Below are 25,414 nucleotides of genomic sequence, written 5' to 3'. Positions count from 1 at the left end.
GCTATCAGTTGGCCACCTGTCCTGCAGCTGCTCAGCAAGCCAGTCAGAAAGTCGCCCTGAGAGTGTGTGCTCAGTGGTACAGTGTTTGCTTAGCATGCATGAGGTCCTGGGTTCAATCCCCAGTACCTCTACTAAAAATAAATAAATAAATAAACCTAATTATACCCCCTCAAATAAGTAAATCACAAATAAAAAATAAATTAAAAAAAAGAAAAGTAACCTGAAAGTCTGTCAGCCAGGGACTTTATTTCAGACTCCAGAGGTCTGCAAGGCAGGTCTCCCTCTAGCTAACCCCTCCATGGCCAGGAATCTGAGTGCGGAGGGTAAGGGGCAAGATTCAGAGAGCAGCCTGACAGGGAGGGCTGCTTTTCTTTGCCTGTTCTTTCCTGTCAAGGCTCAGAGGCCTGCCTCCTCCAGCCACCTCCCAGCTATAAGCAGCAAATATGGGCAGATATGGGGCTGGGTGTAGGTTTAAGAGCCCTCAGACCTGGGTCTGAACCCCAGCCTGCTCACTGGTCCCTGTGTGAGCCTGGATGTGCCCCTTTATCTTTCTGAGCCTGTTTCCTCTGTAAAGTGCAGATACAGCATTTACCTCAAAGAAGTAAGCCATCTCAAGCACCTGGTTCAGGCCTAGCACACAGGAGGCCCCCTGAGGGCCACTGCCATCCCCTTTCCGGATAATCTTCAAGCACCTCTGAGGTCACGAGGTCCAAATGAATCCATTTCCTTCCATGCACACCTGGCTCCTCCACGTTAAACACCTCCCTCTGACAACATCATCATTCTGTCTCTGGATTATTTCTCCCTGTCTTATGTAAGCCCCAGTCATCTACAGATCTGAGGACCTGGACCCCTTCCCCTGTACCCTCACTAGCTGTTAGAGGTAAGTGCCCAGGTTTGAATCCCTCGGCTGCAATCCATCTATGTGGCCTTAGATCAGCAGCCCTCTGGCTTTCTCATCCTTATTGCAGGAATGGTAATCTCTACATCCCACTGCACAAAGCACTCACTGAGAACCAGAACCTTTCACCCACATTCAGCCTGGACACTAAAAACCCCAAACCACACCTTACCAACCACTTGAAACTTGGCTTTGCTACTCCGCTGTCTTCATTTTCCTTCTTACTCTTCTTAGACAGACTAGCCCCAGCAAATCCCTTGATTGTTCATTTCAGGAAATTCTGGAAGGACTGAGCAACTTTTCAAGGGAAACCGGCAACAGAGTGTGCACCTCAGATTCTTCTTATCTCTCCCCTTCAAGTCCTCATCTTGCTGTTTCTACCACCAAACGCTGGATTGTTTTATCACGATTTTTACCCAATCCCGGTCAAGCCTCCCTCACTCACCTCCCTCCCTGCACTGACGAACTGGCCTTAAAACAAACTTTCAAATGCTCAACAAATATTGACCTTTCCTCCCAACTCTGACACATAACCAAAGCTTTGAGAAGTGGTGTTGTCCCTTGTCACCATAAATAATAGACTTTGTCTTATCAACAAGTTGTCTCAGTGATGTGTGGGGAGCCCGCACTGACACGATGCATACTAGGTGTACAGTGAACGTTGTTTTCTTCCCTATCAGGTAGTCCCTCTGTCAGTTGTCTGTCCTGCTACAAACACCCTGCCTGCCTCCACACTTGCTTTGGGACAGCAGGGAACATTGCTGCATCTAGAACCTGAGAACTAGAAGAAGTTCAACCATGGAGATCTGGGGAGGCAGTCAGAAAGCTGGCCCAATGGAGAAGTTTGTCCTGGGGCTACCACAGATGGATAGACAGACAGACAGAGCAACATTGTGTGCTGGACTGAGCTGGGCACACTCACCCATCCTCCTAGCAAACTGTTGAGGTAACTGCTGTGACTCCATGACACAGATGATGAAACTGAAGCACAGAGAGGGGAAGGGACTTATCCCGGTGCTGGGGCTTCTAAGTGGCAGAGCTTGGACCAGAACTCAGATCTGCCTGACTCCTGGGCCCCCAACAGTAACTACAAGATGGTGGCTGCCAAAAATGGCCTCAGAACAAGTGGAAAATAATCTCCATGTAAGCTATTTCTTTTTCTGGCCTGGCTTCCCTCCAGTGAATTGTCAAAGGTGGTTGTATGTGAACAGTCAGCCATTCTACCAGCTGATTTTGTAGCTGGTAAGTCAGTCAGTCAGTTTGAGGTTCTCAAGAGAACACTGTCAGAGCAAGGCTGGATGGAGAAACGTGGTGAGAAGGACATGTGGCCCCCAGTGAGAGGGACTCGAGTAAGGTACAAGTTCAGGACTCATAACCAAGGCCCAGATATGAACTTTTAGGAGACATGTGTTAAGAAATCCCCAGGGATCCTGGGCAAGTTCTCACAACCTGAGGCTGGAGGAGGAGGGCTTGACCAAGGAAGAACAAGAAAATTGCACATTCTCTCCAGGACCCTCAGCAGAGAGAGCAAGATCTGGGATCATTTAGACCCAATGTGGCCTTGGGCCAGCAATTAGACCTCTCTGAGCCTCTGCAAAATAGGAATAATGAGCCTCTCCTCTCAAGCCTGCACGAGGGTCACTTGGGATAACATCCTCTGTCAAGTTTGTCCCAGACTCACCAGGGAGTCTAGTTCCAGGCCTGGTCACCAGTCCTCCTGTGGGAGACTCAGCCCTAGCATTACTCTCTCATCTCCTCTTGATCTCTGAAGAGGCACAGACCCTTCTGGAAGCTTCCCTTTGCTGTCTCCTTGTTCTTGCTCCCCATCCCGTCCCCACCAGCTGCATTCTAAGAACTTTTTGGTTCTTTTTTAATAATTCCCCTGTGTGAGAGAAGGAAAGGCCTCTCCCTTACACCTGCTACTCACATGTGCTTTGCCAAGGCCATCCTGGCATCCTGGCATTCCGGCAGAGAGAGACTACAAGGCAGAGATTACAACTGTGGGGCCCTGGCCAAAGGCCCCATGTGCAGCTGTGTGAGCTGTGTGCCATGAGGTGAATGGCGCCCTTTGGAGTTGTTCAGGGCATGGCAGTCCTGCCTGGGGGCACATCTGGCTCCTAGACATTTTGAGGGGCTTGCACAATGCTGGCTAGCCAAGTGTTTTTAAGTTAGTTGCCAGCATTCAAAAATCAGGAAATTTCACACAAAACTCCTGATTTTTGTTTTTTTCTTGAAGGATTAGCAGATCTGGCAACACTGGGCCCACATTCCCATATGGAAACATTCAGCTGGTCCAAAATGCTGCGCCTGCATGTGGCAGTTTGCCCTGTTGGAGCCTCTTTGGGCCCACCTGGCTGGCTCCAGGACACTTCTCACCTGCCTGTGGGCTTTCCCATCTATGACCCACAGCAACCCTGGGCCTGAGGAATCTGCTGGACAGGAAGACAGGGCTGGATTAACCCTCTGATGGGTGAGGCAACTAGGCCAGAAAGGGTCCATGATGACTCACCCAGGGTCACCATGGCGGGGACAGAGCTGATTTCTGCTGGTTCTAGGAGTTAGACTGAAGATTGTTTCCATACATATTAACAGCTCTGGGAGGTGGTGGCTGGGGGCCCGGAAGCAAGCAGCCTAGGTCTCCACTTTCAGGGAGCTCCTAAGGGGGGTGTGTATGGGGGGTGTATCTAGCACTGAATCACAATGACATATGTTCACTGTGTGACATGAGTTCCAAGACTACAGAAACATAGCAGAGAGGCCCTAGTCTACGTTGGAATGTTCTGGAAGTCTTTCTGGAGGAAGAAACATCAGAGTAAAGGGCAGAAGTATGAAAGTGCGAAGACTGCTCAGGGAACAAATAGTCTGGCAAGACTAAAGCACTGGAGTCAAGATGGGGAGATGAGGCTGCTGTGGTTGGAGGAGCCAGGCTATGACCACCTTTGAACGCCAAGCTGGAGGGTTGGGCTTTTTCCTGAGCCCAGTGATGAGATCTGACTTGGCGTCCTAGGAAGACCTCTGTGCCTGTGTGGGGAGAGTGGAGAATTTAGGGGCCAGGGAGAAGGCAGGAGTGGGGTCCAGAGGAGCAAGTGATAATGGGACCTGGGCCAGGTAGTGGCAGTGGCGATGTAATGAGCTGATGCACCACTTGGGGAGGTGGGATGGACAGGACTTGGTGGACAATCAGGTGGGTGGGGAGCACAGGAAGCCAAGGCGTCCTGGTGGGTAGGGAGTGGGGAGAGGTGCAGCTTTTGCTCTGGGTGACCACCGTTGAGGGCAGGATTATAGGGTGATGGTGAGCTCAGTCTTGGATGTGGTGAGTTTGGGCTGGCAGGGGGTTTCCCAGAAGGAGACACCTAGGAGGCCACGGACTCCAGGAGAGCCCAGGAGAGGATATGGGCTAAAGCCAGACCTCTGGCTTTCAGTCTGGAAAGCATGTGTGGTGAGAAGGGCAAACTTCCTTTTGAGAGTGAGACACCATTACCATATGCCCTTACTGAGGAGAACAGAACAAAAGAAGGAACCCATCCTAGAACTATGTTCAGGTACCAAGGTTGAGGGGGCAGTGCAGTGTCACAAAGGAGCCAAGATGTTTCTGGAAAACCTACCAACCTCCAGTACTCACACACCTGCAGCCCGAAACTAGGAAGGGAAATATTCCCAGCAGCAGACCTTGGGCAATCCATCTGTCACAATGATGGCAGATATTTCTCTCTGGAGGTGTTGGGGTGGGAGGCAGCCAGCGTCATGACCCACCCCTGCCTCCAGCCCTTCCTACCTCCTAGATTGCCCTGGGCTCCCTCAGCCTGCCGGCTCCCCTGCCTAGCTCCTGCAGCCCACGCCAGCTGTCTCCCCCTCCATAAACCTCCCCTGCCCCTCCTGGTCCAGTTCCCTCAGCCCTTTCTCTGGGATGCGAGGCTGGTCACTCTCCTGCATTATGTATGTTCCCATCTTATCTGCCTGATTAGCCAGTGGACTTCCCCGGGCAGAGGCTGTTCTCTCCTGGGTCCTGATGGACCCCCCCCCCCCCATCAGTTCCCTGTTGAAACCCTCTGGGCCAGAAGACTTTGAATTCAAATATTTGTTTTGGCACATTGTGGTTGTGACCTTGGGCAGTTTATTTAACCTCTCTAAGCCTCAGCTTCCTTCTCTGAGACCCTTATAGTCTCATATAGCATTTTTGGTAGGAGTAAAGGAAAATGCGCTGCCAGGTACACCACGGTCCTCAACAACGGTGAGCCCCTTCCTCCCTCCTCACCCCATCTGCAGCACATGGGTACAGGCACCTCAGCCTCCAAGAGGTCAAGGCCACCCTAATGAACATTATTCCCCGGCCCCAGTAGATGCTTGCCATTCCCCAAATCCATCTGTCCTTTTCCACCTCTTAGCCTTTGCACACGCTGTACCCTCAGCCTGGAATGTCCGATCTTCCCAGAAAACTACTTCTCATCTTTCAAGTCCTGGCCCAGCTTAAGGACATGATTGTTGAATTCTGTTAAACTGAATGAGGGAGAAGAGAAAGCCAGAGTGTGGGGGTCTGGAGAAGCAGAGGCTGCAGCATGGTCCTGGTTGGATGGGGGCCATGTGAGGGCCCTGGGGGCTCCAGTTCCCAGTGTGACCCTGTGGGGCTTCTGGAAGGGGAAGAGTCAAAGGCAGGAATGTGGGGAGGTCTTGGGCTTTGGGCTTGGCTGTCATCTTTGGGAAATTCCTCCCAGCAGAACCCTTGGGTGGTCTGTTGAGAGGACAGTAACATGCTTGAGGTCCAGTTGTTGCAGGCCTCCAGCTGTTGCTCTCTGGTGGTTTCCAAGCTGGGTCAAGGACCCTGCACTGGGGCTTTCTATTCCCAATTCTGGCCCTGACTACCCCATCTAGACCCAAGATGACTCTAAAAATAGTGGTGAAGGGTGAGCCCTGAGCCCACAGGGAATTCAAGCCAGCCTCCTCGGGCCCAAAACACAGCCTGAGGTTCAGAGATAATACGACTATTGGCCCCCACCACACTGCCTCCCCCAACCACTAGCCCCAGTTTATTTCTTTCTGTGCTTACATTTACTCCCCAAGGGCCCCACTGTATCCCACCTCACTCCTTATCCTGAGTCTCCAGTTTTCAATAAGAGTAGGATTTCAAAGCAGGTTGGAGGGAGGGAAGGAATGTCATGGGGAGGGAGGGGGAGGAAGGAGGGCAGCTTCTGTACTGATACTTCCCCAATATCCTGACTCTGCCCAGCTTCTGCCAAGATCTGGGGCCTCAGGAATGGATCAGATTGGACCCCATCCCCAGGGAGCTCCCAGTCTGGTAAGGCGGGCATTGTTCTCCATCACTTCAAGCATTAGTGCTTAGGGCTCTGGGCTGCAGCCCAGGATAGGTAACAGAAACCAAATTTACCTCCTCTCCACATCCAGGGTAGCAAGCCTGTCCCTACAGAGAAACTGCTGCTCCATTGCTCCCTCCAGAGACAGAAAACTGAGCTTCTCAGCACAGGAAGGGTCCAAGTGACCACCTCAGCAGACTCCCACCATCTACTGCCCAGATGGAGAAAGTGAGTCCTGGAAAGGGACTGAAGCAGACTGGGCACTGGATATCTGGCACCCAGTTGTGGAGTCTAGGCAAGCTTGCCATCTGGTTCCCAGCAGCCTGAGATCTGGCTCAGCGGGTAAGGCCCAGCCTGGGAGGAAATAGCTCTCATCTCCTGCCCACTCGCTAGTCATTAGCTCCCGGAGAAAAACTTACTTTGTCTGAAATCAGTGGAGAAGTACCCAAAGTGGGTGGAGGCTCACCGGCATGGGGTGTTTGAGAGGGAAGAGGAAGCCCCAAGGTTAATGGCACAGACAGGAAAGGGCTTTGGCATCAGACAGACCTGGGTTCTTGCCTCCACTCTGTTGCTTGATTGCTGGGTGACCTTGGACGAGTCACTTGCCCTCTCTGAGCATCTGTTTCCTCATGTATTAAAGAGTGAGGGCATGTCACTGCATTCTTATAAAACTAGTGATGCAGTGCTGCAATTTAAACCTAGGGCTGCTGGTTCTTTCCCTTGCCCCACCTCCCTGCCCTGGGTTGGCCCAAATTTGACCCTAGGACTGGAGTGAGCAGTAGATACACCAGGAACAAGGAAGGATGAACAAAGAGAAGGTCAACAACATATGAGAGCGGTTATTTCCAGCTGGGAGAATCAGTCTGAAAGGCTCCCTAGAAGAGTTGGTGTTTGAAAGAGTTAGAAAACAGGACAAATGTCATCAGAATGGGATGTGGGTAGGTGCCTTCTTGGTGAAGATAAAGCTGAGTAAAGGTGCAGAGGTAGGGAAAGGGCTACTGGGAATCTCAAAATGGGAATGGCCTGGGGAGATCATTTTCTCAAGCCCCGCCCTCACAGACAGGGAAGCTCTGCTTGTTGCTTAAAGGCATGTGGTGAGTTGGTGGTGGGGCATGGCTGAAGGCTAGATCTGACCCTGACTCCTCTCTCTTTCTGATGTGGGTCCCTGGCTAGGACAGCTGGCCCCTCTTCCTCAGGCATTGGTCTTTTCCCAGGCTCCAGGCTCTATATCCTGCCTCATCTTACCCCAACATCCCTCAGACCAGAAAGAGAGCATGGGGTGTGGTGGGAAATCCTGGCCACAGCTCAGACTGAGGCTCAGGAAGGGAGGTCACAGGTGGCTTCTGGTGGCTCATTGAGCAGATGCTGGGGTCAGCCTCCTGCTGTATGTGTAGGAGGTGGAGGAGCAGCTAGAGAATATTCCAGAGCTGAGCCGTGCAGGGATGAGAATCACAGCTGGGGGACAGGCACAGTATAGCCAGAGTCATTAGTTTCTTCCCATTCCTGTAGGATCACCAACCCTCCAATCCCATAGCACACTAAGGCTGATTGGGAGTTTGGTTTATCAGTTGCCCATCTTCAAACCAACCCACCCATATCTTACCTCATTGTCATCTCTCCTGTGAGGCCCCCAGAGGAAGCATCCATCCCACCCTTCCTTCCATACAATGGTCCTCAAGCCATGACTGCAGCACAGCCATGTCTGCCTGCTCAGCCCAGGAAACCCACACACTGCAGCTCCAGATGCGAGTCTGGCCTTGCCTGAGTGGGAGTGAGGCACACAGATAGCTGGAGGGAGGCCAGAGGTGATCCCCACAGGGCTTCCAGCTTGAGGGCCACTCTATCTGAAGACCCTTTGTTTTCTCCACCTCCCTCCTCCTGCCCAAGAAATGCTCAGCTGGGCGCTCTGTTCCCAGAATGGCTGCCGTCCCCACATGGTGCTTGGGTCACACTCCAGCTTGGCTTCTCAAGGCTTCAAGACAACTCCGCTCCCGCCTCCTCCCACCCCACCGCCAACAAGCACATGTAGGTCTCTGCAGGTATCTCTCTGAATCCACTTCTTTTCTGTGTTGATCTTTCTGATTCTCTGTCTGCAGGCCTGTCTTTCCCCTGTATCTGTCTCTGTCTGATTCTCTCTCTCTCTCTCTTTCTCTCTCTCTTTCTCTCTCTCTCTCTGTGTTTGTGTGTGTGTGTGTGTGTGTGTCTCCACTTCTCTGTTTCTCTGGGTCTCCTCTGCAGCCCTCTCCCAGGCTGGTGGCCCCTGCCCCTGCACACTCCAGCTGACACCTGTTGATCTTTGTCTCCCGCTGTCTCTCTCTGGCCTTCTGTCTCAGCCTTTGTCTGACTCTGTGTCTCTGGACTTGCTCTGTTTCTGATTTCACTGCTCCGTATCTCTGTTTTTGTCTTCTTTTCTGTCTCTATCTTTGCCTGCTTCAGAGGGTGAACAGGGCTCTGTGAGCAGTCGGGGGGCCCCTTTCCGTTACCCTTTCAGTTTCTCTGTTTCACCAGGGAGGTTAGGCTGGGTTCTCTGCCTCCAGCTGAGTAAACAGTGTCCCTTCCTGACCCTCTGCTTATTCACTCATTCATTCCACACACCCTCACTAGGTCCGGCCATATGCCTGGCTCTGTGTAGAAAACTGCAAGCCATTTCCCCCATTCCCCGCCCATCCCAGCACACACATGTTAGCTCTGCAGCTTCACCTTTTGCACTGGCAATGTGGCCCCCAGACTCCCTCCCAATGTCCCTTCCTGACTTTGTGGTGACTTACCTATCCTGGGTCCCATGACTTCTGGGATGCAGTGAGTTTCAGCCCCTATTTCAACCTCAGGACTAGAGTTGAGCAGGGGAGAAGGAGTGAGAACTTATTGGGGGCTCTTGGAGACAGCAGCTGGTTTCCAAGCAGGGATGCTCCAACGTGGGGACTCCACGCACTGAGTTGATCGATGCTTCTTGGGCCACACTGGACAGTAGCCACCTCTTCCAGGTATGAATTAAGAAGTCCTGCTCAATCTTGATCCCACTCTCCAAGTGCCTAGCTCCCTTAGTCACTTGTTTCCTCTCTCTCTGAATTCCTCTGATGTCTGGCTGGGGCAGCCCAGGGCCAGACTTGTGGAGGAGGCTGGGTTTGTTTAGATCCAGCCCCACTGATGGGAGGAGGCTGCTGACTAGCCTCCCCTCAGCCTGCTCCTTCCCAGCCTCTTTGTTTGGCATTTCCCTTGGATATTTTCTCTTCCCAGCAGTGAAGAGGTGGGGGGGGGGGGGGCGGGCAGAGGGAATGTTGACACGCCAGCCCCTCCCAGCCCTGGAGTCATTCATTCCTGATTTTCCAGTCTGTTTTCTGCACCCTCATTCTTGCTCTGAGCCTCCTCCCCCACCAAACTCTTGTCCCAGTCACAGGTATTTTTCACCCTCCATGAGCCCCATGCAAAGCCTTTTTCCCCAATGATCTCCTTCACTGAGCCTCTGTCCCCTTCAAGCTCTCATCCCCTCTCACTGAATGCCCATCTCCTCTCTGAATTCAATGCATCCAGAGCAAGGAGGGACCCTACCTACTAGGACTCAACGGCCACAGGCCACAACCATCTGTTGGGGGACAGGGACTCACGGTAACACCTCCATAAAATAAGGCCATCTCAGTGGAGGAGCGTGGACAGCAGAAAGGCAAATAGGAGTGTCTCAGAGTTTTCTGGACTAAAGACTGAGGATGGAGGTCTTGGAGCCAGACGGACCTACCTGAGTCCCATTTCAGCCTTGTCATTTGCTGATCACGTGGCCTTAGGCAAGTCCCTGAAACTCTTAGTGCCTCAGCTGCCTCATCTATAATGAAGGGAGAATAGTTCTCACTCAAAGGGCTGCTGTCCAACTTCAGTGTGTGAGAAAGAAGCCAAGCCTGAGGTCTAGAGACCAGAGAAGGGAGTGGCAGAGGCAGGACTCAGAACAAGGCAGTGAAAAGGAAAGTGAGCTGGTTTACCTCTTTAGGCTTGCTCAGCACTTTCACAGGAGGCCTTGTTGTGTCCTCGCAGTGAACTTGTGGGCCTGTTACTATTCCCCCATTTTACAGAGGAGGCATTGAGTCTCAGTAACTGCCCAGAGGCCACTAAGCTAGTAGGTGGTGGGGTCATGCCGTGAACCTCTGATGCCAGAACCAGATCTTTTCCTCTACCCAGGCTGCATTTTCTGAGGAAGACTTCTGGGTTTCCCCAAATCCAAGATACAGAAGTGAACCTGACCCAGTTCCAAGAATAGAGTCCTTGCATGAAAGAAGGATGTGGGATTGGAGTCCTGCTTTTTGGGGGTGCAGTGATAGACATACATCAGCCCTCGTGGCTTTCTGGGATGCTAGAAGGATGTGGGGAGTATCTGAAATCATCACAGATTGGCCTGGCACATAGTAGGTAGGCCCTCAATGGATACTCATAGTGTGAACGAATCGCTGAGAAACCAGAAATGAAAATGTAGGACTGTTGCCTGGAGAAAAGTCAAGAGGTGGCTGGGTCCCTGGTCCTGCTTGGGAAAACCAAATTGGCTCTCTCTCTCTAAATCCTTCAAACCAAAGTTGGCACTGCAAGTCTTCACAGAGACTAGCAGAGGTGCAGCCTTCCAGACAGACTCCAAATTGCAGGTGCTTTGTTGAGAGAGATAAGGTCCCTTTAGACTTTCTGGAGGCTCATGTGCCCCCCATCTTGGCCCAGGAGGCTGCAGAAATTCTGCACATGGAATGGCCTGGTTACGTGCTGGGACCAGCTTACTGGCTAAGTTCATTTCATCAAACTTTGAGTAAAACAATGCACAGCACTCCTCAGGGCACAGAACATACAGCAACCTCAGGCATGAGCGGCCTTCATTTATAACCTATCACAATATCCAAGAATATTCCTGAACTCAGCTGTGGAATTGGAGCAAGAGCCCAGTCCCAGAGACCTTCTGGGAGTTAGGCTAACAGGCCCTCAGACAGCTTTTGGACTAATCCTGCAATGAGGTCCCACTCAGGGTGGCCCAGGCTTGAGGTTCAGCCAATCTGGTTTGCAACCTGTCTTTGCCACTTGCCAGTGTAGTGTTTGCTGAGCCCTGGATGTTTTACAGAGCCTCATGATGTGTGTGGATCACACCATCTACGGATTCCCACAGTTTGCAAAGCTTAATGCCTTTTTAGAGTCCCCTGCTGTTGGCAAAGCCTGGCACAGTTTGCAGAGCCCTGCAGCTTCCAGGGCCCCGTGATGTTTGCATAGTCCCATGCATTACACTGAGTCTGATGCTGCTTGTGAAACCCAGAACATTTGCAGAACCCAAGCCCTTCCCCTCTTTAAGTCAACCCACATAGGGAAATGTCTTTTCGCAAACCAAGCAAAATAGGAGACTTCATTTTGTAGAACAATCTGAATCTGAGTACAAGGGGAGAGAACTCTATTCTGGTCCCAGCTCTGTCACTACCTTGCTGTGGGTCCTGTCTCTTCTCTGAGCCTCAGTCTTCTTATCTGTTCAGTGGAGATGGTGACATCAAAGCGCCTACCCTCAAGACTGTTGTGAGGATGCCCAGAAGAAGGAGGGCGGGGCAGGTGGGGGAAGGGAAAAAGTAGCCAGAGACTCCTTCTTGAAAAAGGCTCCAAACTGTCACTTCAGCACCTTTGCTCCCACTTCCCTCTGGCCTGGCAGCCAAGGAGCGGATATCTATAAATGAGCCCTTGGCCAGGCAGACAAGTAACAGCCTCATTCAGAGTCTCAGTCTTCCCCACCCCCAGATGCTGCCTGGGAGTCAGACCTCAAGCTATGCTGACATGCTGCCATTCATGGCTCATTAGATCTGCTCAAGGAAGACAATGTCATATTTATTTCACCCATGAGGACTCTGACACTCAGAGAGGCTATGTGACTTGCTCTGGGATACATGTGGAGGATATATCAGGGGCTGGGATCTGAGCCAAGGACAGCAAGGATGGATACATGGTACTCAGAAGGTCAGAATGGGAAGAAACTTGGAGCTCATGTAATTCAACCCCTCCCTTTTTCACATTGGGAGACTGAGGCCTGGAGAAGGGCAGGCTCTGCTGTGTTCTGACCACAGAGAAGTCACAGTCTCTCCCTAGGCTTCAGTTTCTCCCTCTGGTAGATGAGAAACAGACCATGTCGTGCCAAGGGTTCAGGACTTTCCCGTCTTTGTTGGCATGGCTTCTGATTCAGAACCCAGAAAATTCCCCAGCTGTGTGAGGAGAAGCATAGATCTGTAGGCAGGTGGGTGTCTAGCTTGGCCATCCAGCCCTACCCACCTTGGTTCAGCACAGCCACTGTCTCCTCCAGCCCACCCAGCTTTGCACAGCCCATGCTGTGCTCTCCTGCAGTTTCTTCCTGGAGAAGCCTTTCTGCCCTAACAGCAGTTCCTCTGGGTCCAACTGCCTCCACCTCCCACTAGTCTCTCCCTCTAGTCTGTAGAGAATATGTACTCTGCTAGAAATTCGGCACCCCTCCCTGAAAGTCGCAGCCCTGTGCCCCATACAGAGCATGAGCTTGGGCATCAGATAATTCAATTCTGACCCAGTTAGTCTCTGAGACTCAATTTCCTCATCTGTAGAGATGACTGGAAACCCCTTGGCAGGGCTGCACTAAACCCAATCACCTCACCCTATCTTCAACTCTGTATGGGCATAGCTTTCCCAAGAGATTGCAAACTCCCTGGAGGCCTAGCTGAGTGACCTGAGTCTGGCTACGTTCTAGCTCTGATCCTCAGTGTGCTTGTCTATGAAATACCTCCCCAGGGCTGTCCTAAGATTTAGATGAGTTGATGGATGAGTGCTTGCTAAGTCTGAGAGCTGAGCAGATGCAAACCTTTATTAAAATGGTGATGAAGGTAATGGTGATGACTCTTGTAATTCTGGAAGCAGAGGATGAGGAAGAAGTAAATCAGGTGCATGCCAGGTCAGTCTGACCTCATTGACAACCCCATGGGAATCAATCACTGGGAAGGCCCTCTGAGGTGGGAAGGCCCTCTGAGGTGGGAAGGCACTCAAGGATGAAATTGGGGTCCACAGGCTGATGAGGTGGCTACTGTTAACAGCTATTCTGTGGAAGCTGTAGGCTGTGCCCTCTCACAGTGTCCAGACTGGGCAGTGGGTGGCCTGTGGCCCCTGGCCCCTCCTGGCTCTGCCACCAGATGGGGAAGGCAAGAAGCAGAATGAGCACGGGCAGCTGCTTCTCAACGAGGCTGGCATTGGTCAGGTCCCATTTCCTGCTTGATCTTCAGTTTCCTTATTATGAAGTGGTGGTAGTAGGTCTCATTCTATTCTGTCCCTGTCTTTGGGGAGGGAGCACATGAGCTAATAGATGTAACTGCTTTTGTAAAGTGTCGTGTGGGACAAGAAAGATTGTGGTATTAACAATTTGGCTCCTGAGAGAGAGGACATGGGGGAGGGGGGTACAGCAGAGTCTGGGAGAGGAGACAGAGGGGAGCAAGTATCTGCCCCTGGCTGCAAGGGCCTTAACTCCCTGCAGACTTTGTAACATTGCCTCCTGGTGGCCAGAAAGGAGATCTGTGCCCCTGGATCTTCCTTCAGGACCCCAGTTCGGGAGGAGGGGGCCAGAAGGACAACTGTCAGAGGAGGCTGATATGCACAGGGTAGAATGAGCCAGGGAGAGCAGTCACTGCCTGCCTCCGCCTCTCCCTCTCCCCTAACACCTGCTTCTCAAATTGGCCCACTTCTTCCCATCCTGCTGTCACAGCTCTGGACCTGGCCACTAGCAGCTCCTGCCTGGGCTGTGTTTCAGCCTCCTCCCCACCTCCAGTCTCCATCTTCCTATGAGCCAGAGGGAACTTTCCTGCTTTTAAATCTGACCATGGCCTTCCGTACTTAAAACCCTGCCCGCCCACCCCATCCCCTCAGCACCCTTAGGATAAACCCATCTTTCTCAGCCTGATATGGAGTGCCCCCTACCTCTCTGTCTCCTGCCAGATCAGAGTCTCCACTTGCAACTGATAGAAAATAGTGGATGGTCAAGAACAAGGCTTTGGGGCAGGACTACTGGCTTCTCTACTTGATAGCTGTGTTACTCAATTCTTTGCTTGTTTGTAGGGTTTTTTGGTGTGTATGTGTGGTAAAATATCCAAAACATAAAATTTAACATTTTAACCATTGTAAGCGTAGAGTTCAGTGGCATTAACTACATTTACATTGTTGTGGAACCATCACCACCATCCATCTCCAGAACTTCTTAATCTTCTCAAACCAAAACTCAGTACCCATGTGTTACTTAATTCTTTATGCCTCAGTTTTCTCATCTGCAGGATGGGGCTAATAAGTGGATGTGCTTTGCACAGTGGCTGGTAGGTAGATAATAGGTACGCAGCAAACATTACTACTATTTTATTCTCTGGAGCAGAGTAGCACTGCAGGGGTTAGCTACAGAAATCCAGGGCCGTCACTGCCTAGGATTCATCTCTGTGACTCAGGCGGAGTTTATGACAGCTGCTGGGGAAGCATGCCTCATGCTTCATCTAGGAAGATTAGTCACTTCCTCTCTTGATGGAGTTATGAGCTGGAGATGGGGAAGGCAGGAAGCAGAGTGAGCACGGGCAGCTGCTTCCTAACCAGGCTGGCCTTCTGCAGATACTCCAGTGACAACCGCACAGGCAAGAAAGATTCTGACTGGCAGTAGGGCCCAGGGTGGGACCCTGAACTTGCCTCTGTTCTAACTCTCTCAGGTGGTGCTAGAACAGGCTAACCTGTTTTCATCAGCACTGTTTATTCAGAGCATTGTCGGTTTGCATTTTGCTTGGTTCTCTCCTTCTCGTGTTCCACCCGAAGCACACCCACTCCCTTGACTCCACACACGTTTCCTACATTCACTTGTTCCAAATGTTACTGGCTCTCATGTCTAAAATTCTCTCACCATTGAAGTGATGCTGTCCTTATTTAAATGTCTGCCTCCTCTTTTTTTTTTTTCCCCCAGGAAGTTGTGGGGAGAGACCTGACCTGAGGTGTCCCAAATGGAGCAGGCCTGCTCTCTGGCCAGGGCAGGGGTGGCTCTCCCCAGCAAGCAGTTTTTATGGTGGTGTCTGAATCAGAGCTGGGCCCAGAAAGGGAGCCTAGAGGGCCACAGAATCTCCCCCCAAGTATCCTTTGTTGGGGGCTCCCGTCTCTTGAATGAAAAATATCAGTCATCTTCCAGAAATAGCCACAAAGGAAGGCAGTTCAGCATAAGCAAACCAATTCACTCTTTGGAGTCCCTTAGGCCTGAGCTCTGCAAGCAACTCGTTGTGTGGCATTGGACAGTTACTTCATTTTTCTAAGGCTCAGTTTCCTCAACTATAAAAGGAATGTGATAATTATGACCGACATTCTTTACATGCCAAGCACTGTTCTAAGTACTTTACTTGTATTAACTCAGTTAATGTTCCCAACTACCTATGTTAATCTTATATAACCCTGTACAGCTCAGTGTTGTGGGATAAGGGGTCAGGTCTGACACACATGCAGTAAAGTCACAGGTGTCGACTGAAGTAAATGCACAACCTAAAAGTTGAGAGCTATGTTTTATTCAGTGGACAATTCTGAGAACTCGAGCCTGGGATGACAGCCTCTCAGATTGCTCTGAGGGACTGCTCCGAAGAGGTAGGGAAGGAGCTAGGATATATAGGAGTTTTACAACAAAGACCAGGTAGTCAGAACATTAAAAGATTACTTGTTAACTTAAGAAAACCAGAGATCTCAAGATAAAGAATTTAGCGCTTTTCTATATACAGGAGGAATCAAACATTTGGGCTCATTGAATTCATTCCTTTGACAAGCACCTAGGGCCAGTATCTTGTCCTTTCTGATTCTGTGTCCCCTCAGAATGCACCTTTGTGAGTGGCTATAGACTGGGCTGCAGGCTTGTCTCCACTAAGGGGTGTACACGTACACTGCTATGACAACCACTCAGGTGAGGAGACTTGTAGTGAGTGGTAAGGTCTGAGGTACACGAGCACTGCTGTCTCAGCCTTCTCAGGTGACAGGACATGTTGTCAGTGGTCAGGTCTGAGGTACAAATGCACCCCTCCTCAGGTAAGGGGACATCAGTGAGTGGTCATGTGTGGACTCCAGGTGCACTGCCGTCACAGCCTCCTCAGGTGAAAAGGCGTGTGGTGTTGGTCACGTCTGAGGTCCACGTGCACTGCTGTCTCAGCCTTCTCAGGTGAGGGGACATGTGGCCAGTGGTCAGGTCTGAGGTCCACGTCCACTAGGTGATAGCTTCTTCAGGTGAGGGAGCGTTTGATATTGGTCACCTCTGAGGTACACGAGCACTGCTGTTACAGTCTTTTCAGGCGAGGGGACATGTGGTGAGCGTTCATATCTGAGGTATGTGTGTTCGGCCCTGACAGCCTCCTCAGGTGAGGGAACATTTGGCCAGTGGTCAGATCTGCAGCATAAGTGCACTGCTGTCACGGCTCCACTAGGGAGGTAACCTGTGGTCAGTGGTCACGTGTGAGGTCCACGTGCACTCCTGTTACAGCCTCCTCAGGTGAGGGAACTTGTGGTAAGTGGTCAGGTCTGAGGTACACTAGTGTTACCGGAGAGTAGGTTCTTATCACAGGAAGAATTCAGAGATGAAATAAGGAAATCAAGAAAGCTAAGCAAGGATTTATCATTAGCGGATAATATGCTCTCAAGAGGAGTGAGCAGACTCAAGTGAGTAGCTGTGCTGAGGTTCTTTGGCGAGCTGGTTATATGGGGTGTGAAAATGAGTGGGCGGAATATTCATTGTGGAGGGAGGGGCTATGGGTCATATTTCCTGATTTTCATCCCAGCTCCACCTTCCCGAGGGGAGGAGGGATTTTCGTCCTTAGTCTGGATTGGAAGTGTCACGGTGTCGGTGCATGATGGGTACTTCTTATCTGCAAGTCTAATTTTATTGTAATGAGGGCATAATGAGCAAAAAGTTATATTCAGACCCTGGAGATTCCTGCCTTATCCCACCTTTCTTTGTCTGCCTCCAGGACACTTTCCAACCCCCAATATGTGGTTACTTATCAGTCTGAAGGTTCCAGCTTTTCTTTGTCTGCCCCGCTATTCACGAGGGGTATGATTTCCTGCCATTTGGCCCGTGCCTCCCTTTCTTTGCTCATATCTAGCAAAGATGTGAGCAATTCAGAGATGCTCTAACATGAGCACTGCTGTCACAGCCTCCTCAGGTGAGGGGACTTGTGGTAAGTGGTCAGGTCTGAGGTACACCTGTGACAACCTCCTCAGGTCAGGGGGTGTGTGGTGAGCAGTCATGTGTGAAGTCCATGAGTTCTGCCATCACAGCCCTTTCAGGTGAGGGGACTTGTGGTAAGTAGTAAGGTCTGAGGTACATGAGCACTGCTGTCTCAGCCTTCTCAGGTGACGGACATGTTTGTCAGTGCGTCAGGTCTGAGGTACCCAATTGCACCCCTCCTCAGGTAAGGGGACATCAGTGAGTGGTCATGTGTGGACTCCAGGTGCACTGCCGTCACAGCCTCCTTCAGGTGAAAAGGCGCTTGATGGTGTGTCGCATCTGAGGTACATGTGCACTGCTGTCTCAGCCTTCTCAGGTGAGGGACCATGCTGGCCAGTGGTCAGGTCTGAGGTACAAATGCACCCCTCCTCAGGTAAGGGGACATCAGTGAGTGGTCATGTGTGGACTCCAGGTGCACTGCCGTCACAGCCTCCTCAGGTGAGAAGGCGTGTGGTGTTGGTCGCATCTGAGGTACACGTGCACTGCTGTCTCAGCCTTCTCAGGTGAGGGGACATGTGGCCAGTGGTCAGGTCTGAGGTCCATGTGCACTACTGTGACAGCTTCCTCAGGTGAGGAGACATGTGGCCAGTGGTCAGGTCTGCTGTATAAGCGCACTACTGTCACAGCTCCACTAGGGAGGTAGCCTGTGATCAGTGGTCACATCTGAGGTACATGTTCAAGCCTGTTACAGCCTCCTCAGGTGAGGGAACTTGTGGTGAGCGGTCAGGTCTGAGGTACATTTGTGTAACCGAGCAGGACCCTATGGGAACTTCCTAGCACAGGTCACTTCCTCCATACCCCTGCTGTGGCTCCTCTCTGAAGTACCTAGATAATAATATCTGATGCATATTTCCTGAGTTTTTTAGATGCTGAAAACCACCACCAAATCGAAGAAATTAACTACTTGTTGATCATGAGCTCCTAGCCCCCTGACCTCTTAGCACCTAAGGATTGATAACATTAACTGCCCTATTACCTCAGCATCAACCAGAGAATTGTGCACAAGGTGATCACATACCCTGAGACGCTTCTCCCTCACCTTGCCTTTAAAAATGTTTTGCTGAAATCCTTCGAGGAGTTTGGGGTTTGAGGGGCATGAGCCATCACTTCTTGCTCAGTCCTGCAATAAACTTTCCTGTATTCCAAATTCTGACATTTAGGTATTGTTTGGCCTCACTGTGTGTTGGGCACATGAACTTGTATTCATTTAATACATGCACTGCCTTGACAGCCTCCTCACGTGAGGGGACAAGTGGTCAGCAGTCAGGTCTGAGGTACACGTGCACTGCTATTCCAGCCTCCTCAGACGAAGGGACAAGTCGTTAGTGGTCAGGTCTGAGGTACAAGTGCACTGCTGTCACAGCCTCCTGCTGTGGTGAACAGTCAGGACTGAGGTACATGGGCATTACCTTAGGTGAGGGTGATACTGAGCAGGACCCCATTGGTTCCTCCCTGGTACAAATTTATTTCTTGTTTGTAGGAAATAAGCTTCATTCAGCTTCCTTGAACTTCCGTGAGCTCCAAAGGGCAGATTCAAACATTTGCTAATCAGGGAAGTGAGGGAACGCAGAAACAAGTGAGAAACAATCAAGAAACAATAGTGCAGGCTTGGGGCAGGGTCCTGGTTACCAAGGCTGTTCTCCTCACCTGAGGAGGCTGTGACAGCAGTGCTCATGTTAGAGCATCTCTGAATTGCTCACATCTTTGCTAGATATGAGCAAAGAAAGGGAGGCACGGGCCAAATGGCAGGAAATCATACCCCTCGTGAATAGCGGGGCAGACAAAGAAAAGCTGGAACCTTCAGACTGATAAGTAACCACATATTGGGGGTTGGAAAGTGTCCTGGAGGCAGACAAAGAAAGGTGGGATAAGGCAGGAATCTCCAGGGTCTGAATATAACTTTTTGCTCATTATGCCCTCATTACAATAAAATTAGACTTGCAGATAAGAAGTACCCATCATGCACCGACACCGTGACACTTCCAATCCAGACTAAGGACGAAAATCCCTCCTCCCCTCGGGAAGGTGGAGCTGGGATGAAAATCAGGAAATATGACCCATAGCCCCTCCCTCCACAATGAATATTCCGCCCACTCATTTTCACACCCCATATAACCAGCTCGCCAAAGAACCTCAGCACAGCTACTCACTTGAGTCTGCTCACTCCTCTTGAGAGCATATTATCCGCTAATGATAAATCCTTGCTTAGCTTTCTTGATTTCCTTATTTCATCTCTGAATTCTTCCTGTGATAAGAACCTACTCTCCGGTAACACTAGTGTACCTCAGACCTGACCACTTACCACAAGTTCCCTCACCTGAGGAGGCTGTAACAGGAGTGCACGTGGACCTCACACGTGACCACTGACCACAGGTTACCTCCCTAGTGGAGCCGTGACAGCAGTGCACTTATGCTGCAGATCTGACCACTGGCCAAATGTTCCCTCACCTGAGGAGGCTGTCAGGGCCGAACACACATACCTCAGATATGAACGCTCACCACATGTCCCCTCGCCTGAAAAGACTGTAACAGCAGTGCTCGTGTACCTCAGAGGTGACCAATATCAAACGCTCCCTCACCTGAAGAAGCTATCACCTAGTGGACGTGGACCTCAGACCTGACCACTGGCCACATGTCCCCTCACCTGAGAAGGCTGAGACAGCAGTGCACGTGGACCTCAGACGTGACCAACACCACACGCCTTTTCACCTGAGGAGGCTGTGACGGCAGTGCACCTGGAGTCCACACATGACCACTCACTGATGTCCCCTTACCTGAGGAGGGGTGCATTTGTACCTCAGACCTGACCACTGACAACATGTCCTGTCACCTGAGAAGGCTGAGACAGCAGTGCTCGTGTACCTCAGACCTTACCACTCACTACAAGTCTCCTCACCTGAAGTGGCTGTCATAGCAGTGCATGTATACCTCAGACCTGTCCCCTCACCACTTGCCCCCTCACTTGAGGAGAAAGCTGAAGCACAGAGAGGTTGGGAGAGTTGCCCAGGCTTACACAATTGGTAAGAGGCAGACCAGAATTTAATGTACACTGGCCCCAGAGTTCATGTCCCTCACCATGGCACTTAACTGTCCCAAAGGGTTAGTTTAAGGACTCAATCATCTGTCCGTCAGTTCTTAAGCCAAGGGTTGAATGTAGAGTAGAGTATTGAGGGTAGCACCTTTGACTGGGTTCCAGAAAGAACATGGATATGGTCAGGATAATATCCTTGTCCTCTACATGACCTTAGTCAGTGAGCATTGAAGAGGCTGGTCATACCCTCAGAGAACTTTCATCAGCCAGCTTCTCTGCCTCCAGCCTTCCAGGGTGAAAAACCTCAGAGAGGAAGACATCCAGGGGGTGGCCTCTCAGTGGCTATGGTGGTGATGGCAGAGAAAACTCTTCATAGCACTTCACAGTTTGCAAAGAACTCTTACCTAGAGTGCCTCACTAAACTTTCACTCCAGCCAATATTGCTGGTGGTATTACCCTGGTTCACAAAGAGGAGACAGAGGCAGAGAGAAGTGAAGTCATTGCCCAAGTAGAGCTGGCAAGTGAATGAGCTAGGATTTGAACCCAAGCATGTTTGGCCCACGAAGCTTATGCCACACTGTCTCCTGGTGGCGAGAAGGATAGTCACAGTGATGAGAGTGCTGGAGGCCCCAGCAGAGGTCCCAGATTCTGGACTCTCCTCCCCAGAGCTCCAGGAGCCTCCTACCCATGCTGGGAGGCAGCCCAGTCTCTCCCTGGACATATTTATAACTTCCCTTTCCTCAGCACCCTCCCTTTCCAGTCTCTCGCGTCTGTTAGAACCTGATGCCGGTGAAGGTGAAGAACTGTAGGGGCGAGACAGAGAGAGACGGAGCGTCACTGACGACTTTCTAGGGCACAGGCAGGTGGCCTCTGCTTGGGAGGAACTTCGGAGGACCGGGCTGTCCTCTGTTTTGAACTCAAAAATGTTCCTGAGGTACATGGGCTCCTCCTGGGGACATTTCTGGGCCTCCCCACTTTCTCAGGACGGAGAGACCTGGGCTGAGAATGTTATGGGACCCAGGAGAGAGGGACAGGGCTGGTGTTACCTGGGTGGAAATGCTTATGACACCTGCAGGTACCCTTCACCTCTTCTCAACCAGCACCATACCACCACACTGAACAAACCCCATTCTCCAGAAGAGGAAAGAGAGGCTCAGAGAGCTCTGGGCTTGAATCCAAATTGGTCTGGCATCAAGATCTGGGCATGTATCCACTATACTGCCTCCCCAGACCCATTCGATGCAGAACAAACTCTCCTCTGCAGTCTCAGCATCTTCACAAAATTCTCCTGCCACTCTTATCTTCAGTGAGTCTTGTCCCCCTACCTGTGCCACTAAATCTGTAATCTTACGTTTATCCCACCTTCTCTGTCTCTCTCTCTTTTAAAAAACCTCCTTCTCCCCTACCTGATTCACCAGGAGTCCAAATACTCAGCTCAGAAGCTCTTCTTCTCTGCCTCTGCTGACCATCCCTTCCTCTCCCATTTCTTCTTCCTCTTCTTCTCTACTGGCTAATTTCCACCAGCAAGTGGTGGGAAATGTGCTCAAACACCTCCAAGTGAAAAATATAACAAAATCCTCCCTGACCCCTCATTGCCCTCCAACCATCCATGTCTCTTCATAGCCAAACATCTTTTTTTTTTAATTTTTTATTGAAGTGTAGTTGATTTACAGTGTTAGTTTCAGGTGTATAGCAAAGTGATTCAGTTATATATATACATACATATATATTTTTTCTTTTCAGATTCTTTTCCCTTATATGTTATTACAAGAAATTGAATATAGTTCCCCATGCTATTCAGTAGGCCTTTAATATTTATTTTATCTATAGTAGTGTGTATCTGGTAATCCCAAACTTCTAATTTATCCCTCCCCTGACACAGCCAAACACCTTGAAAATGTTATCCACTTTTTCCACTTACCCTCAAACATCCACACCCCACCCCCAAACTTCCACTCCCACCATTCCAGTGGACCTGTTCACCCTGAGGTCACCAGTGACCGCCTCCTTGTTGGGTCCCCTGCACACTCTTCACTTCACATTCTTCTAGTCCCATCAGCAGCTCTTAAGTTGTTGTTTGTTTGTTTTTTTTTTTAATGAGGGAGGTAATTAGGTTTATTTATTTATAAATGGAAATACTGGGAAATGAACCTAGGACCTCATGCACGCTAGGCAGGCATTCTACCACTGCACTATACTCTCCCCTCATCAGCAGCTTTTACTGCTGCTGGCCAAACATGGCATTTGGAGTGCCTCTGCGATAGCATACTCCCTGGCTTTGCTTCACTCTCTCTAGCCATTTTTTTCCCCAGCATCTTTTGCAGGCCCTTCTTGTTCTGCCTCAGTCTCATGCTGGTTTCCTCCAAATTTCTTTCCTTCTAAGTCTACACTCTCTCCCTAGCTCCATAAAGCATAGCCTTCCCAAGTCTGTCAGCAACTCAGCTTTCTCTCCTGAGCTCTAAACTTAAACCCTCCCATATCTGCTGGACATCCCCACTTGGATGTCTCATGGGCTCCTCTAATGCAACATGTCCAAAAGGGAACTCATCACCTTCCTCCAAAAAGTTCTTCCCACCTACACTGCTCACCACCCACCACCCACCACCATGGTCTTCAAATTCAGACAACATTACCACCATCTGCCTTGTCACCCGAGCTAGAATGCCAAGAGTCTTGGACTCTTTCATACACAGTTATCAAATTCTGGCTCTCCTGCCTCTTGAGGATTTCTCTGATTCTTTATTATTATTATTTTATTTTTATTTTTAATTGAAGTAAAAGTCTCTGATTCTTGATAGTTAAAAAGTGTGGCCTTGGAGATGGTTGAATAATAAAAACCACTCCTCAGATGGACTAAGCGATGACCATGACCACCTGGGCACAGTCATTGGCACAAATGAGCACTCAGTAAATGGCAGTGGTTTCTGTCATTGTTGTCATTTTTCCTTCACTCTATTTATCTTGTCACTGTCTAGCTCACTGACTGGCCTCCCTGCCTCTAGCCTCTCCCATTTAAATCCATTCTCCATGTGACAGTGGGTGTGATCTTTCTGAAACATGCATCTGTTAGTCCCCTGCAGGAAGGCTGGCCCTGGTTCTCCAATGTCCTCAAGCTGAGTTCTTATTCCTTGGCCTGGAATTTGAAACCCTTCTGGTTCTGGCCCTGCTGACCTCTTTAGCCTCGTCTTTTGAGACTCCCAGTTTCCCTCGATACTGCATCCCAAACAAACTTCTGTCTGCCCCTCTAACTCCTACCTTTCCACCCCTTCCTGACTTTGCCCCTGCCTTATTGGCCTGGAGAGCTCTCCTCATCTGCTTACAGTTCACAACTCACCTGAAGGCTGTCTTTCATGGTGCAAACCTGCTTTGTTCCTTCCTCTGAGCCCTTCAACTCTATCGTAGCACAGATCGCATTGGATATGATTGGCAGTCAGTTTTTTCCACTGGCTGCCCCTGCTAGACTCTGCCAATTCCCTGTAATCAGGAACACAGCATAAAGCCAGCTTCATTCAATGTGGAATGAATGATGAACCTCAGTTCTCCTAATGTTTAAAATGGGTGGCATAGGCAGCCAGCCTGGTTAATCCAGAGGATAGCAAGAGCCCTGGGGGCTAGAAGAAGATGAAGTCACAGAAGACTCCATGGAGGGGGATTGGGCTTAGAGTTATAAGGAGTCTAAGAGTGAGAGTGAGTAAGAGAGGCCAAGTGAGTGAGAGAGAGAGATGATTTGGGAAACTGAGTGGTTCTCTGCTCTGTCATACTTGTTCCTCTAGCTTCAAAACACTCAAAGGGTATCCCCATCCCCTGGCCAATAGAACAGCACTTTACATTTACAAAGATATTTTTTTCACAAACTTTTTCTTGTTTGTGTAACTGGTTGGCTCAGAGGCTAGACTGGGTTACCAAACCTGAGACTTTGGTCCTGCCTTGTCCTTGGCCTGCTGTGTGACTTGGGCAATTTCTTTCACCTCTGAGTATCCGTTTCCTCATCTGTCACATGGGGATATGAATTATTGCTCAATAAGTGGGAGAGCCTCCATAGCCCACAGAGTTCTATGCCCCAGAGAGGACCATTAATTTTGTTGTTCTAATATCAACAAAGCCCAGTAGTAGCTGCTAACCAGCCACTTGGGAGTCCCCAGAAAAATGCTACACAGGACCCTATTAGAAGGGACCACAGTGGGCAGGATCCTAGCAGGCTAGGGAGGTTTAATGGAACCAGTCTCAGCCCCTACCTGGTTCTCCCCACTGAGGCAGTGCTGGCTTGGAAGCAGGGCAGCTGGAGTGGCCCAGGTTGCTGGTGAGCCAACCCACCCTCATGTAGATATAAGAGCTACAAAGGAAGTGTCCAGAGCCTGTCAGAGCCCAGGGAGGGACAAGGTTATGGAAGGGCACAGTTTAGGGGGACAGGCAGTTAGGGACATTCACCCCACAATGAGAAGGGCTCTAAGAGAAGGGAAATGAGCTAAAAATTTTCTGCCCCAATTTACAGCATTCCAGGCTGGCTGGCTCTGTTATTGATTTACTAATTGTGTGACTTTGGCCAGGCATAGCCTCTCTCTGGGCCTTCCCCTCCCTATCAGCAACAATAATGGAGCAGAACCAGAAGTTCCCCACAGAATCAAGTGTTTGATTCTGCAGGGATGATAGAGGGAAAGCCCTGAGGTGGTCAGGACAGCTGTGCTCCAGTCTGTGCCTGTGGAAACACCAAGAAGCCAGGTACTGGGCCCCTCTGAAATGCTGGTTTTATAGGGAAAGAGTCAGAGCCAACCTCCAGGCTCATGGAACCCCCAGGTCAGTGAGGGAAACATGGATGATGACACCCAGAATGATCTGTACTGCCAGACAGGGAAGCTTCAGTGACTCTCCCGTGGTGGACCCTTGGGAGCCCTGGGCAGGGAGCCAGGAGTCTGGCTTCCAATGTTGCTCTGCCACAAGCTCCCTGTGTG

At 50.4% G+C, this 25,414-nt stretch overlaps 1 protein-coding gene across 5 annotated transcripts in view; it reads right to left on the bottom strand.

The window, feature by feature from the left end:
* SLCO2B1 (solute carrier organic anion transporter family member 2B1) overlaps positions 1 to 9,303 on the bottom strand; it is a 48,952-nt gene extending 39,649 nt beyond the window's left edge. For 2 of the 5 annotated variants that reach the window (XM_014556581.2, XM_014556588.2), the window contains exon 1: positions 8,979 to 9,303. In XM_014556581.2, coding sequence (XP_014412067.1) covers positions 8,979 to 8,994 — 16 coding nt within the window. In that variant the 5' untranslated portion in view covers positions 8,995 to 9,303. Of the gene's footprint in view, positions 1 to 1,068; positions 1,331 to 8,978 lie in introns of those variants that run through there. The other 3 variants (XM_032489379.1, XM_032489380.1, XM_014556584.2) reach the window with 3 other exon arrangements.
* Between the last annotated feature and the right edge of the window lie 16,111 nt (positions 9,304 to 25,414).

Source organism: Camelus ferus, chromosome 10 (assembly GCF_009834535.1).
Source record: "Camelus ferus isolate YT-003-E chromosome 10, BCGSAC_Cfer_1.0, whole genome shotgun sequence".
NCBI lineage: Eukaryota > Metazoa > Chordata > Mammalia > Artiodactyla > Camelidae > Camelus > Camelus ferus.
The sequence above is the reverse complement of the archived record's forward strand: the minus strand, read 5'-3'. Positions and strand labels throughout refer to the sequence as shown.